Source organism: Talpa occidentalis, unplaced genomic scaffold, assembly GCF_014898055.3.
Source record: "Talpa occidentalis isolate TD23 unplaced genomic scaffold, MPIMG_talOcc4v2.1 talOcc4.10, whole genome shotgun sequence".
In the NCBI taxonomy this organism is placed as follows: Eukaryota; Metazoa; Chordata; class Mammalia; order Eulipotyphla; family Talpidae; genus Talpa; species Talpa occidentalis.
In genome coordinates this window covers 37,510,681-37,525,398 of record NW_023600993.1, presented here as the reverse complement: position 1 = coordinate 37,525,398, position 14,718 = coordinate 37,510,681, and the positions used below count along the sequence as shown (strand labels likewise).

Here is a 14,718-nt window from a genome sequence, read left to right as displayed (position 1 = left end):
GTAATCAGGGAAATGCAAATCAAAACTACCATGAGATTCCATCTTACACCAGTGAGAATGGCACATATTAAAAAAACTAGCAACAACAAATGTTGGCGAGGGTGTGGAGAAAAAGGAACTCTCCTGCACTGCTGGTGGGAGTGCAAACCGGTCCAACCAATACGGAGAGCTGTGTGGAGATTTCTGGACCTACTAAACATAGAGATTCCATATGATTCAGCAATTCCACTCCTAGGTATTTACCCAAAGGACACAGAAACATCAATTCCAAAGAGCACCTGCACCCCTATGTTTATAGCAGCACTGTTTACAATAGCTAAGCTTTGGAAACAGCCCAAATGCCCAAAAATAGATGACTGGATCAAGAAGATGTGGTACATATATACCATGGAATATTACTCAGCATTCAAAAAAGATAAACACATGCAATTTGCAGCAACATGGATGGCGCTGGAAGGGATCATGCTCAGCGAAATAAGCCAGAAAGAAAAAGAAAAATACCGGATGGTCTCACTCATAGCAGGAATCTAGCTAAATAGGAATAATAAGATAAAGAAAAAAAAAAAAAAAAAAAAAAAATAACAAAAACAAAAGAGAGAAAGCGGAGGAAGGGGAGGTGGGAGTGGGGGGGTAGTGAATGAATGGGGGGTTGCAATTGTATGGGAATATAAAAATAAAATTTATTATTAAAAAAAAATGTCTGATATATGCCAGACTACACAACAAAACCTGCTTCATGGACTCCCATTTTATTTTTTATTTATTTATTTTTTTTTAATAGAGGCATGTTTTTATTTATTTATTTATTTGTTTGTTTGTTTTTATACATGCACTGGGTACAGTCAGAAGCGCGGGAGGGTAAGAGAATTCACCAGAGCCAGAGCAGGGAGCAGAGCAGGCAGAAAGACCGAAGTACACTGCTGAGGGGAGCAGCGGGCGGCAGGAGAGGTCTGCGCGCCATGTGGGACCCTCTTCCGGTGGCCGGGGAGCAGCCGGGAATCGAACCAGTGCCGCAGAGGCCGCAGGCAGCTTCGCAACCCACTGCGCCACCGGGGAGGCCCATGGACTCCCATTTTAATGCCATATTTGGCCATTGTGTAAATGCTGTATGTACACACTTTGCTTGTATATTAAAAAAAAAAAAAAAGAGGGCCTCCCTGTGGCGCAAGGGGTTAAGTACCGCATTATGAAGCAATATGCAGCCTCTGTAGCATGAGTTCGATCCCTGGCTGGCCAGGGAGAAACCCACATGGCGCAGCAGACCTCTCCTGTCTCACCCGCTGCTCCCCTCAGCAGTGTATTTCAGTCAATCTGCCTGTTCTGTTCCCTACTCTGTCTTTGGTAGACCTTCTCAACCCCTATCCTGCATCTCCAGCCTGTGCCCCAGCTCTTCTATACATAAATAAATAAATCTTTTAAAAAAAATAGAAAAAAGACAACTCATCCATCCCAGATTAGTGAAATTCAGAATTATTATGACAGAAGAAAGAGAAAAAAATCTTCTGATATAGTTCTTCCAAAACTCCTAAGGGGGCACCAAACTACCTATTTCCTAAGGGCGAGGAGGGTGTGAGGGAAGTCAGTGCTGAGGCAGAGGTCAATCTGTAAGAGTGCTTGGAAGACAGTGAGCTGACCACAAAATGGAGGAGCACAGCAGCTAGCTGGAAGTGACTTCTTTTCTACCTCCTCCCAGATCTTTCCCAGAGACCTACTCTGTCAAGAATATTCAGAATGGGGCCTCCCTGGTGGCGCAGAGGTTGAGCACTGGGTTGCGAAGCTGCCCGCAGCCTCCGCAATGCTGGTTTGATTCCCGGCTGCTCCCCTACCACCGGAAGAGGGTCCCACATGGCACGCAGACCTCTCCTGCCGCCCGCTGCTCCACTCAGCACTGTACTTTGTCAGTCTGTCTGTTCTGTTCCCCGCTCTGGCTCTGGTGAATTCTCTCACCCTCCGGCGCTTTTGACTGTACCCAGTGCTTGTATAAATAAATAAATAAATAAACAAACAAACAAATAAATAAATAAATAAATAAATCTTTAAAAATAAATAAATAAGGCTTAAAAAAATATTCAGAATGTTCTGTCTAGGAGTTAGGTTCACTTTGAAAAGTTCTGATTAACTAAAAAATGATGATCTTTGAAAGGTGGAATTTCAGTGGCACTTTGAGAGGAAAGGGGTAAAGCAAAAAGGCCACGTCCACTTCACCTCTGCAAAAGGTCAGCTTTAGCTGTGGAAGTTGGCCGAAGGGCAGGTCCCAGTTACACATGCCCAAAGCCTATCTGTATAGAACAATGCCATCCAGGAGAAAAAGAATGCAGGCCACATATATTTCTAGCAGTGAAGAGTAAAAACAGGTAAAATTAATTTTAGTACATTTTATTTAACCAAAATATTATAAGTTCACCATGTAATCAACGTAAAAAATATTAGAGGCATTTTACATTATTTCTCCAATTTAAGTCTTTGAAACCCAGTGTGTATTTAGCACTTACAGCTCATATTTCAAACGCTTTATAGCCACATGTGGTTGCTGGCTACTATTTAACACAGGGCAAATCTAGAGTACCCCTTGAAAGCAAGGGCACTCATGCCTTGATCTAAGAATCTATCTTCTAGATATAGGAAGGACAGGCTTGGATTTTCCCAAACTACACTGCCTTCAGGACACCACTGGATCCTAAACAGACGTCCCAGGGTAGCTCTAGGCCGGACTAAATCTTCCCCTAACAGAGTGCCAGACAACCTACTACCGCTAGGGGGCACTGTGACCACAGCATCGGGGAGCAGTGGGCTCAGAAGCACTATTTCACTCTAAGCCCCACAACCTTGCCAGGCCTGATTTTGTGGGTGGAGAGATCCAGAAGGGCTCTTTTCAAACAAAACAGTCACAGTTGCTACATGAGGTTCTTGTGAAGCTTACTTGTGTGTAGGCAGTAAATGGGTTTGAGAAGATGCCTGAGCTCTTTAAAAAAAATTTTTTTTAAGGAGAATGAAATCGTGATAGTAAATCTGATCTAAAACTTTAGGATTCCTTTCTCCTAATGACCTTCATTCAAATGGACCTGTGGTTCAGAAGGAATGGCCACATTGCTTAATATCTTTATTTTTTTTTAATTAATTTTTTGAAAACTTTTTTATAGGTTTTTTTTTTTAATAGAGGCATGTTTTATTTATTTATGTTTGTTTATACATGCACTGGGTACAGTCAGAAGCGCGGAGGGTGAGAGAATTCACCAGAGCCAGAGCAGGGAGCAGAGCAGGCAGAAGGACCGAAGCACACTGCTGAGGGAGCAGCGGGCGGCAGGAGAGGTCTGCGCGCCATGTGGGACCCTCCTCCGGTGGCCGGGGAGCAGCTGGGGATCGAACCGGCACCGCAGAGGTCGCGGGCAGCTTCGCAACCCAGCGCTCAACCGCTGCGCCACCGGGAGGCCCTGCTTAATATCTTTAAAATGCTCATTAAGGGGCCTCCCCGGTGGCGCAGCGGTCGAGTGCTGGGTTGCGAAGCTGCCCCCAGCTTCTGCAGCGCCGGTTCGATCCTTTGCCGCTGGGCGAGGGTCCCACATGGCGTGCGGACCTCTCCTGCCACCCCCTGCTCCCCTCAGCAGTGTATTTCGTCAGACTGCCTGTTCTGTTCCCTGCTCTGGCTCTGGTGAATTCTCTCACCCTCCCGCGCTTCTGACTACCCAGTGCTTAGATAAATAAAATAAATAAATCTTAAAAAAAAAAATGCTCATTAAGGAAATAGAGGCAGGAAGTCAGAACAGAGATTGGGTTTTCTCTCAGCGGTATCTGTCAAGTGGTAGCAAAGAAGAAGCTGTTTCTTTGGGCTTTTACCATTCTGTTCAGAATGTATTTGTCACTTGGGCAGTCAGGAGAGGCCTATGTCACAAGAGCTGGGTTGGTACCTCTGAGCTGTGACTTTCTCTGGCATCCCCTGACCAACAAACCATTCCACTGCCTCACTGTATGGATGGGGAAACTGAGGCTTGGGTGGCAAAAGGTGATGAGGTGATGGACAGTATCTCCAGGCAAGGTCTGGAATCATAACTGGGAAGCTCATTGTACTTTACCCACTCTTCCACTTCCCAAACTCTTCGGTATCTGGATGCCCCAACCAGCTGCATTCTTCACATTCTTACCACATGGAATAGCCACCAGGGAATACCTGTCCCTGGCCTCCCTCACCTTTATATCCCATATGGCAAACCTTCCCCTCCCTCTTCCTCCAGGGCTATCAACCTGCCCAGTTTTATCCATGCTCACATTTCCACCTTCCACTGACCTCAACACTTCTCAGCTTTACTTAATTATTAGTAAACCTCTCATCTGAAATCACTCAGAAGTAGCAAGCATATAAAAAACGTTAAAAGGCAGTCATTATGTGAGGTATCACTAATTTAAGTATCTTAAAAGATAAGTATCTTTAAAGAAGATGAGATTCTAGAAGACTAGGAAAGAAATTTCACAATTTGCTCAAACTGATTTTGAATGGAATGGTCTGAGCAGTTTCATATGAGGCAGTCCCCACAGGCAGAAATCTGCTCGAAGAATCGCTAGGCATGTTGCTGGTGGTAGAGTCATGTACTATATTCACAATCATCTCTCTCTCTTTCTCTCTCTCTCTCTTCTTTTTTTTTTTAATTTTTTAAAAAAAATATTTATTTATTTATTTGTTTGTTTGTTTATTTATTTATACAAGCTCTGGGTACAGTCAGAAGCGCAGGAGGGTGACAGAATTCACCAGAGCCAGAGTGGGGAACAGAACAGGCAGACTTGAAGAGGTACACTGCTGAGGGGAGCAGCGGGCGGCAGGAGAGGTCTGCGCGCCATGTGGGACCCTCGCCCGGAGGCCGGGGATCGAACCAGTGCTGCAGAGGCCGCGAGCAGCTTCGCAACCCAGCGCTCAACCGCTGTGCCACCGGGGAGGCCCACTCTCTCTCTTCTTTTTACTTAACAAGTAAATATATACATATTTCCTAGCAAATTGTCCTGTCTGGAAAATCTTGATCCTTAAGTAAATAAATAACTACCTTGAACATAAGTCAGTTTCATTTGGAAAGCAACAGCGCATAGAGGCTAAACACTTAGATTAAGGTTAGTCCACAGATAGCAGTGGATCCAAACCAGCTATGTGACCTCTGGTGAGTCACTTAACTCCTCAGAGCCTCAGTTTTCTCTTCTGCAAAATGGAGACAATGGTATTTATCTCATTGGGTTACTATGAGAATTCAAAACAAAAACCATGTAAGGTGCTTTAGTGGCATCATAGGGCAAGCTCCCAGTTAATGGCAGTTGTTATAAAGGGTTCCTTGTCAAAGTTCGAATACTTTCACAAGTCTTGAGAGGGGCCTCACAGGTCATTAGAGCAACAATCTCACTCTAAAAATGAGAGTCATGAGGTTTGGAGAGAGTTCTACAAGTTTCATGTCTGTATCTGCTGCCTCCCAAATCCACAGAAGATCCCTGAAGCCCAGCAATCACCTTCCTATCCATAGTATGAGCATGGGTACTTTGGGCTCTCACTCCAATACCATCAGAATCTGCTTCGCTAGGAGGGTCCAGTGGAGCTATTCCTGCTCTCAGAGGAGCAGGGTGATGGAGAGGATGGTCTCTGCTGTCACTTATGGACACACTTGTGCTAGGCAACAGCATTAAGCACCTTACAGGGCCCATCTCATCTGCCTCTCACTTCCAGCTTAGGAGGAAGGTATTCTTAGTATCTTCATTTGACCCATAAGGAAACATTCTGTGTCCATCACAGGTTAAATACACACTTGACAGACTTACCCTTTCTCTTCTTTGTGCAGTACATTTTTTAAAAATATTTATTTATACAAGAACTGGGGTACAGGTTAGAGGCGTGGGAGGGTGAGAGAATTCACCAGAGAGAGCGGGGAGCAGAACAGGCAGACGGACCAAAGACATTGCTGAGGGGAGCAGTGGGTGAGGCAGGAGAGGTCTGCCACGCCATGTGGGTTTCTCCCTGGCTAGCCAAGGATCAAACTCATGCTGCAGAGGCTGCGGACAGCTTCACAGTGCAGCTCTCAACCCGCTGCGCCACCGGGAAGGCCCTACTCTCTTATTGCCTGTATTAATGACCCTTGAGCTCCTTTCCAAAATACTGCTCGGGCATGGAGGCTGGCCCAGTATGAAAAGCTGACCATCCTTGGTACAGGTGGTCACTGAAAGTACTCAGGAGACCTTTCTATATTCTCAGACCCAATCTATGGGCAGGTGGCAGAAACTGCAGTTAAGGGAAACAATCCTGAATTCTCCTCTAAGCTGGCAGATGCAGCACAATGGTATCCAAAAATTGTCATGCTGATGTAAGCTAAAGGTAAGATCTAGTTGATCAGAGAACTCTTATCTAACAAATGAGGACATACCTGGCTTTGTTATGTAATAGTTGGTTTTTCTTGAAAAGTTATATAACAGGATTCTGTAATTCTGAGAATGAGGTCCCAAATATTTTACATTTTTTCCCCCCAAGTAATCACAAAAGATAAATAAGGAGAAGTCCAACTGAGGCCTTACCTCAAGTAAGTGCACCACATCCTGCCAGCAAGCAAGTCTGAGCAAAGGGAAAGCAGGTCAGCACCCAAGGGAGCAGTTCCCAAAGTATCTGACAGGCGCCGGGGCATATGATCATGAGTACGACTCCAGAGCCCATGACATGGCCCTGACCCCACAAGAGCCAGGAAATAAAAGTCACTGACATTGACGAGTTGAGTAGAAAAAGATTATGCCTCACTGTACATATCAGCATCTGGAGTCTTCAGAGGTCTTGATGGGAAAGTGGATCACCTGAAAGTCTGGCCTGACACTAGATCAAGGAACCATGTGGGGTTCAACCCTGCTCTGTCAGCACTCTGGACTGCCTGTACTAGAGGTCAACCTGGGGAAACTAAGAGACACAGCAGAATTGAGAGAGGAGCACAGTGGTTGGAGCCTGTACTCTACTGGGACTTAAGCCACTCCAGGCTCCTGTTCTCACTCTGACCCTCACCCAGGGCAGGTATTTAGTCCCTAAACCTGTTTCTCAACCCTAAAGCAGGAATCATGAGAACATCAGCCTCAGAGTTGTCATAATAAGCAGTAAGTAAAGCATTTGGGCCTAGCACAATGGTTCTCAACTGGGGCAATTTTGCCCCTCCTCCTTCCACAAGACCATGTGGCAGTGTCTAGAGATATTTTTGGTTGTCACAACTAGGAGTGGCGCCCAATAGATAAAGACAGGGAATTCAACTAAACATCCGGTAATATATAGGGCAGCCCCCACAACAGTTATCCAGTCCCAGGTGTCAATAGTGCCAAGATTTAGAAACACACAGGAAGTACTCTGTAAATAGGAACTATCAAATGATCTTTACTATTACGACAATGAAGTTATAGCTCTTTACCCTCAAAGATAACCAGTGTCTGTGATTAAAGTGATGACAGAAAATTCATTACTTACTCTACCTCTTGTAACACTGGGTAACAGATCCATCATTCTGGAGACAGGAAGAGTCTGCTGCTTGGCTGACTGTGAAGAACCCAGTAACTTTGTGAAATAAATAACATAGCAAAGCACAAGAACTGCAGTATAGAAAAGCTGCAAAAAAAAAAAAAAAAAGTTTTGAAATATACTTTTTTTTAAATGAAGTACAGTTTTACATCTTAAATTTTTGGACATTATAGGATTTCTCCCCTCATGTGTAGTCACTAGCTCTCCCACCACCAAAGCACCTAGAGTCCTCTACCACGGTCCCCTGTGCTCTCCTCATCCCTCTCATTCTTTCCTCTGCCCTCCTGGATGCCTCAGATCTATGGTCAGTTTTCAAGGGTTAGTTTTAAAGTTTGTCATTGTCTGACCCTTTATTTGGTTTCTCTATATTCCACATATAAGTGAAACCATCCGGTATTTTTCTTTCTCCTTCTGGTTTATTTTGCTTAGCATAATCCCTTCCAGGTCCATTCATGTTACCACAAATAACATGCTTATCTTTTTTTGAACACTGAGTAGCATTCCACTGTATATATGTACCATATCTTCTTTGTTGTTAATTTTTTTTTAGATAGATAGAAAGGGGGAGAGAAAGAAAGAATGTATGTGCGCGCGTGAGTGCAAGCAAGGGAGCGTGACGAAAAGTACATCTTCTTGATCCACTCAGCTGTTTTGGGGGCATTTAGGTTGTTTCCCTATCTGGGTTATTATTAAATAGTGCTGCAAAAAGCCTAGGAGGGCAGGTTTCCTTTTAAATTAGTATTTCCTTTTGAATTAGTGTTCTTTGGGTAGATTCCTAGCAGTGGAATTGCTGGGTTGTATGGTAAATTACACTGTTTTAATATAGGCATAATTAATACTTGCCTATAAATTTGACCTCCAAGGCCAATCAAGAAATAGAATTGTTTTAATTAACTGCACCTTCTATTCAGCAACACCTCACCCTCTGGAAAACAGCAGCACTTTTTAAGGCCAGCTCCACTGTAGCATCTCTGGGGAAAGTATTGTACATACTTCATCTGACGGGAGCACAGAAGTTCTTCAGGGCAGGCAGAACAGAATTTCCATGACAGATATTTATTAGTACAGTCACCACCAAAGTGTCAGATATGATCTCAAAAGATTCATGTTTGGCCAAAGGATCGACTTTTCCACCTAGAACAGCACCCTGTGAGGATCCATGTGTCCCCGCTGGGCTAATCTAACATCCAGGGACTGCCATCTAGCACTGGGGATTTTCCATAAACCCCGGAAACCTGTGACCTTATGATTACAAAGCAGAACTGAGCTGCTTGCTCCCTCCTCTCTGGCCAGTGTATGGGCAGGGCAAGAGCTACTACAGGATAGAGAAGGAAAGGGTGTGGTGACATGAGGACCCCTCCCTCCACCCCACTGCGACAAAAGGATGGCTTCTGGCCAAAAGCAGCAGTCTGGAGGTTTGTGTGCAGGTTGAAGAGGTGTATTCACACCTGTTCACAAACTCCGTTCGACCATCTTTCCCCTGAGAACAGAGAGCACACAATTTCAACAACAGGACCTACAATGCCCAACCTGGAAACACCCAGCTGCTCCTGAAATGAAGGCACAGAGCAAGGAGTAAGAGGACTCTCAGTTTAGCAGGTTTGGGCTCCTCTGCTCTCCACACCCAAGCATGCTTGGGGACAGAGTCCACCGTCCACATCTTTCTTCTTTCCTGCCTCAAACAGAGCAGCACTGCTGTGAGTCACACCACTTGAGGCCAACATCCTCTGTGACAAGTAGCCTCCTCCAGGCCCCCTTCTCCACCTCTGTTCATCTTCTCAGTCACCAGAGCCAGGGAAAATAGTAAGACCCTGCGGGTAGTTTTCACAAAGTATTCTAATACTTGGTTCACTAACATAACATGGACAATTTTAACCATTTTAAAGCATACAATTCAGTAGTTTTTAGTGTATTCACAATGTTCTACAAACACCTCCACCACTTTCGATTCCAAAACATTTTCACCATTCCAAAAGGAAACTATATCCATTAAGCAGTCACTCTCCATTCCCTGGCCACCAGTAATCTGCTTTGTGTCTCTGTGGACTTACTTGTTCTAGACTTTACATAATCGTGGAATTATACAATACACGGTGTTCAATATCTCAGTATTACATTTTCAAAGTTCATCTGTGCTGTCACACATAATGGTATTTCATTTTATGGCTGGATAATATCTTATTGTATAGATATACCACACAATTTGTCTATTCATCAGTTGATGGATATTTAGGTTGTTTCTGCTTTTTGGCTATTGTTAATAGTGTTATTATGAAAATCCATGTACAAGTTTTTGTTTGAACACCTGTTTTCAATTCTTTTGGTTATATACCCAGGAGTAGAACTGCTGGAAGATATGGCAGTTCTATGCTTAAATTCCTAAGGGACTGTCAAAGTGTCTTCCACAGGGGCTACACAATTTGACCTTCCTAGCAGCAGTATATGAGGGCTCTAATTTCTCCATATCCTTGCTAATACTTGTTATTTTGTTATTTATTTATTTTTTATAATGATAGTCATTTTAATGAGTAGCAGCAATATTTCATTATGGTTCTAGTCTACATTTGTCTAGTGACTAATGATATGTTGAGCAACTTTTCTCATACTTATTGATCATTTATTTGTATATCTTCTTTGGAGAGACATCTATTCAAGTTCTTTACCTACTGTTTAATTGGGTGGTTTGTCTTTCTGTTGTTGAAATTTAAGAGTTCTTTGTATATTCTAGAGTGATCCTTTAATTTGACATATGGGGCCTCCCCGGTGGCGCAGCAGTTGAGCGCTGGGCTGTGAAGATGCTCGCAGCCTCTGCAGCGTCAGTTCGATCCCGGCTGCCGGTGAGGGTCCCATATGGCCCGCAGACCTCTTCTGCCGCTCCCGCTGCTCCCCTCAGTAGTGTGTTTCATCAGTCTTCCTGTTCTGTTCCTGACTCTGGTGAATTCTCTCACCCTCCCGCGCTTCTGACTGTACCCAGTGCTTGTATAAATAAATAAATAAATCTTTAAAAAAAAAAACTTGACATATGATGCCGTGACCCTGGAGGGATGCTGGACAAAGGGGAATCCCAGAGCCTTGGGTGGGGCTCACCTGCTATTATAAGGTGCTGTTGGCTCTGAGACCTCTCACACAGACAGAGAATGTACCAGAGAGAAATGCTCTCAGAAGTCTTATGACAAGGAAGCAAATAAACTCAGAACTGCCCTTGCTGACCCATGCCATATGACATATCCGGGGGTGGGAGCTATAATAATCAGAAAGGCATAATAATGAAAGTGCCTTTTCCAGGAAGAGACAACCAATAACTATGGTCCTTGTGTCCTATTAAGAAGAGTGTATCAAAAACACTGATGAATGCTGAGAACTATAATCCCAGATCTAAAAAGTATGTAAAAATAATTAACAAATAACTATCCTGAAATACTTTATTTTGTAATTTTATATCTAGCTTTTGTATTTCACAAAAATATTTGAAGTTTTTCCCTAGGGCACAGGAAAGATTTTCACATAAATTATTACTAAGAATTTTAAGTTGTCTTCCCATACATTAAGAACAATTACAAACCACATTGTATCTTAAGATGCTCTGCTAACTATCTGCTCTTAGGTTTCATTTTTAAAATTAGCATTTGTATGCTAGTTATATTTTTATTAGAACTAGAAATATGAACCAGAACTAGAAGGAAATGAAAGATGGGAATGAAGTCAAAACTGCCAAAACTGAAACTGTAACTGAAAAACACTCGATCCATGCCCTCTGAATTATGTGAAATTTTAATCTAAGTTTAAAACAGGCCTGACAGAGTTTCCTCCTATTCTGATACAACTAATTGAAATCCAGGAAAAATAACACACATGCAACTTGAATCCCACCCCACCCCCTCACTGCCTTTTTTTCATTCCTCCATAAGACTATCAGACAATCAAAGATCGGTTAGATACTGGCTTGCCCACAGAATGTCTAAAAGAGTTTTTATGTCTGACAATGAGACTGAGATGTGGCCCTCAGCAGGGTCACCAGTGGAGACATCAATGGTGTCAAGGGCATGGAGCAGGATGAACAAGGCAGCCAGTGGAGAAGCAGGGCCAAGACCATCTTTCTAGAGCTTCCAGCCTATCCTGCATGCAAGATACTACAAATGAAATTTGGGTAGCAATGGGAACAAGAAGAAAGACCAAGTGAAGAAACATTATATGAAAGTTAAAAGTCCTAACTGAGGGCCTCCCCGGTGGTGCAGCAGGTTGAGCACAGAGCTGTGAAGCTGTCCGCTGCCTCTGCAGTGCAGGTTTGATTCCCGGCCAGCCAGGGAGAAACCCACATGGTGTGGAAGACCTCCCCTGCCTCGCCCGCTGCTCTCCTCAGCAGTGTCTTTGGTCCATCTGCCTGTTCTGCTCCCCACTCTTTCTCTGGTCAATTCTCTCACCCTTCCATGCATCTGACCTGTACCCCAGTTCTCGTATAAATAAATAAAATCTTTTAAAAAAAAGAAGTCATAACTGACCTGGGCCAGAGAGAAAATGTAGAGTCCCCAGTGAGGCAACCATAGCACAAGAAAAGCTGTCAGGAAACTCTTGAGGATCACTGACAGGCTCTCAGCAATCACCTGCAAACATGTGGTAAACAGTGCACTTTAAAAACATTGCTAAAGGGCCTCCCTGCTGGCGCAAGGGTTAAGTCTCAGCACTATGAAGCTATCAGCAGCCACTGCAGTACCAGTTGGATCCAGGCCAGGGAGCTGACTCACATGGCACAGCAGACCTCTCCTGTCTCACCCACTGCTCCCCTCAGCAGTGTATTTCAGTAAATCTGCCTGTTCTGCTCCCCACTCTGTCTCTGGTGAATCCTCTCACGCCCCACACCTCTGGCTTACACCCCAGTTCTTTGTATACATAAATAAATAAATCTTTAAAAAAAAAACAAAACTAAAGAAGCCAAGGAATGACAAATAGAGAGGGGTTACTGGGGTGGGGGTGAGCCACATATTTGGACATAGTGTCAGTGAAGTTCTACTTGGGTTGGGTGGTAGGTTCTCTGATCATCAGTCTGCTATCATGCTGCAGGGATTATGTAGATGTTATACTTCTTTTTTGTATAAATCAAATTATATATTTTAAAAGATGAAAAGTTATCAGCATACCATGAAGTAAATCATTAGAAAGAGTCAGAAAAAGTAGCCTTCTTAAATTATTTAAACAATTTCCAGATTAGCAAAACTTTTCCATTAATAGAACAGCAGAAGTAAACTTTAGCCCACTTCATCTGACAAATCTTAAGTGAATGAACTAAACTGACCATGTTACCTCTTTCCAAATACCTTTTTAGATGTAGGTTTGAAAAATCATTCTCTTTTATAAAAGCATTTCTTGAAAATACTCTTTCCCTTATTCTTCCCATTTGCCATTCACAGCAGAAGGGAAACTGACCTTCAGTTTGACAAACATATGTGCTTGTGCCAAGACCCAGAAGGGCTCTCCCAGAAGTTCCACCACTGCTGAGAGACCGAACACCACCACTCCAGTTCCATAATGGGGGACGACATTAGAATTAGGCACCTCGAGCAACTGTAACCAGACCCAGCCCAGGAAAAAGGACCAAAACACACCCAGGGGGACACTAGAAAAGTAAAAAAAAAGAAAGAAAAGTTTTTTTTAAGATACTAAATATAAAAATAAATATATATTAAAATAGTAACAGAAAAAATAGTCATAATAAACATTGCTATCATGTATTAAGGCATTTACTACATGCCAGGCACTATGATTCACTCCTTTATCTCAATGATCCTCCATTATTATCCCTATTTAAGAGATGAGAAAACTAAGGCTGACGGGTAATGGATAATTTGGCCAAGGTCATGAACATTAATGAAGGCAGAAGCAGGACCGTTCCTGACCTAGCTTTAAAGCCCTCACTCCTAGCCACTGTGTTATACTGACTTGATAAACAGATTCCAGAAAGTACGTGCCTGATGTCTGCACTTAGAATAACTGAATGATGGTACATTGCTGGTTCTTGCACCCCAAATAACCAATAGTCCAATGCACAGTATCCCTTTATATGTGTACCATAGAGACCTAAATGATGGTAGTCATTTCCCTAATAAAATGAACACCTACCAGCCCTTATGATAGTCATTTCCACGAGGCAATAAGGAGTTGTGCAAAGACAGCATTGGGAAAAAACCTCAACCACCAGCTCCCTGCAGGAATCTAATTGCAGAAAAGCCATTATAATTTTTAGCTGATGTACTCAGTCTTCAAGAACATTCTAAAAGTTCAGAACTGAAATCAACATAACAAAATTGAAGAAATACATAATGAAACCCCTAAAAGGCTTTCAAAAAATACTAAGACTAAGTGGTTGCTAAAAGCACAGAAAATACTACAGGGGGGAATATTAGGAATAAAAAGATGGCACAATCCCAGTGGAGACCAGAGTGGTTATCAGGAACAGCGGAAACAATCCGCTGGATAAAACAGGGCTAGAAAGCTGGCTCAGAACCCCTACCTGAACCCTCCTCCCAACTTCCAGTCATCCAGAGAGAAAACTAGCCAAGAAGCTGCTCCTGAACAGAAGCTCTCCCTTCCTGATCCAAACCAAGGCTCCAGAAACCCATTGCAAAACCAAAACTAGAGAACTGAGCTTTAGGCTACACCTCAGCCATTTAGCTTGCAACGCTTACTACACTTGCTTTTGTGCAACAGTCTCCTAGCAAAGCACAGCTCACCTTAGCCACAGGAGGTTGAGGGTTTGACTCCAGTCTCGCTGGGCACTTCCACTCAGACATGCCCTGCGGAAGGCCTCTCTGGCCAGGAATATGGTGGTGGAGTAAAGCAGCGTTAGCCTATAAAGGAAAAAAGCAGAATTGATAGAAATTCTAGTGTTTTTCATAGCGAGAATGGCTAAGTTTTTGCCAGCAACAGGCCAGAAACAAAGTCTCAATCATAAATCACTGGTGGTGATGCAGGGGTTGGGCTTTTATAGGACCCCCCACTAGGCTGATTGACCTGAACAACACTTTGGAACCAAACGAGAGACATCTAAGTACGTGCCTACTGAATGTTACTCTGTTACAGAAACTGCCACGGTGGCCCTCGTGACTGTCAGCATGAGATGTGGCCCCACACAGCAAGGGGACCTCTTGGTCACCCTGAGAAACTGGTGACCCAATGGCCCTAGTAATAGAAGCTGACAATACGGCTGCAGTCACTAC

The 14,718-nt window shown here is 43.5% G+C and overlaps 2 protein-coding genes across 26 annotated transcripts in view; both read right to left on the bottom strand.

Moving 5' to 3' along the window:
- Positions 1-14,670, bottom strand: part of LOC119261400 (protein RFT1 homolog) — a 28,178-nt gene extending 13,508 nt beyond the window's left edge. For both annotated transcript variants that reach the window (XM_037530693.2, XM_054694698.1), the window contains exons 1-4: positions 14,233-14,670; positions 12,929-13,118; positions 12,007-12,108; positions 7,457-7,594 (exon numbers count right to left, since the gene is read on the bottom strand). In XM_037530693.2, coding sequence (XP_037386590.1) covers positions 7,457-7,594; positions 12,007-12,108; positions 12,929-13,118; positions 14,233-14,396 — 594 coding nt within the window. In that variant the 5' untranslated portion in view covers positions 14,397-14,670. The remainder of the gene's footprint in view (positions 1-7,456; positions 7,595-12,006; positions 12,109-12,928; positions 13,119-14,232) is intronic.
- CACNA1D (calcium voltage-gated channel subunit alpha1 D) overlaps positions 1-14,718 on the bottom strand; it is a 477,528-nt gene that overhangs the window by 262,000 nt on the left and 200,810 nt on the right. The window lies entirely within an intron of this gene.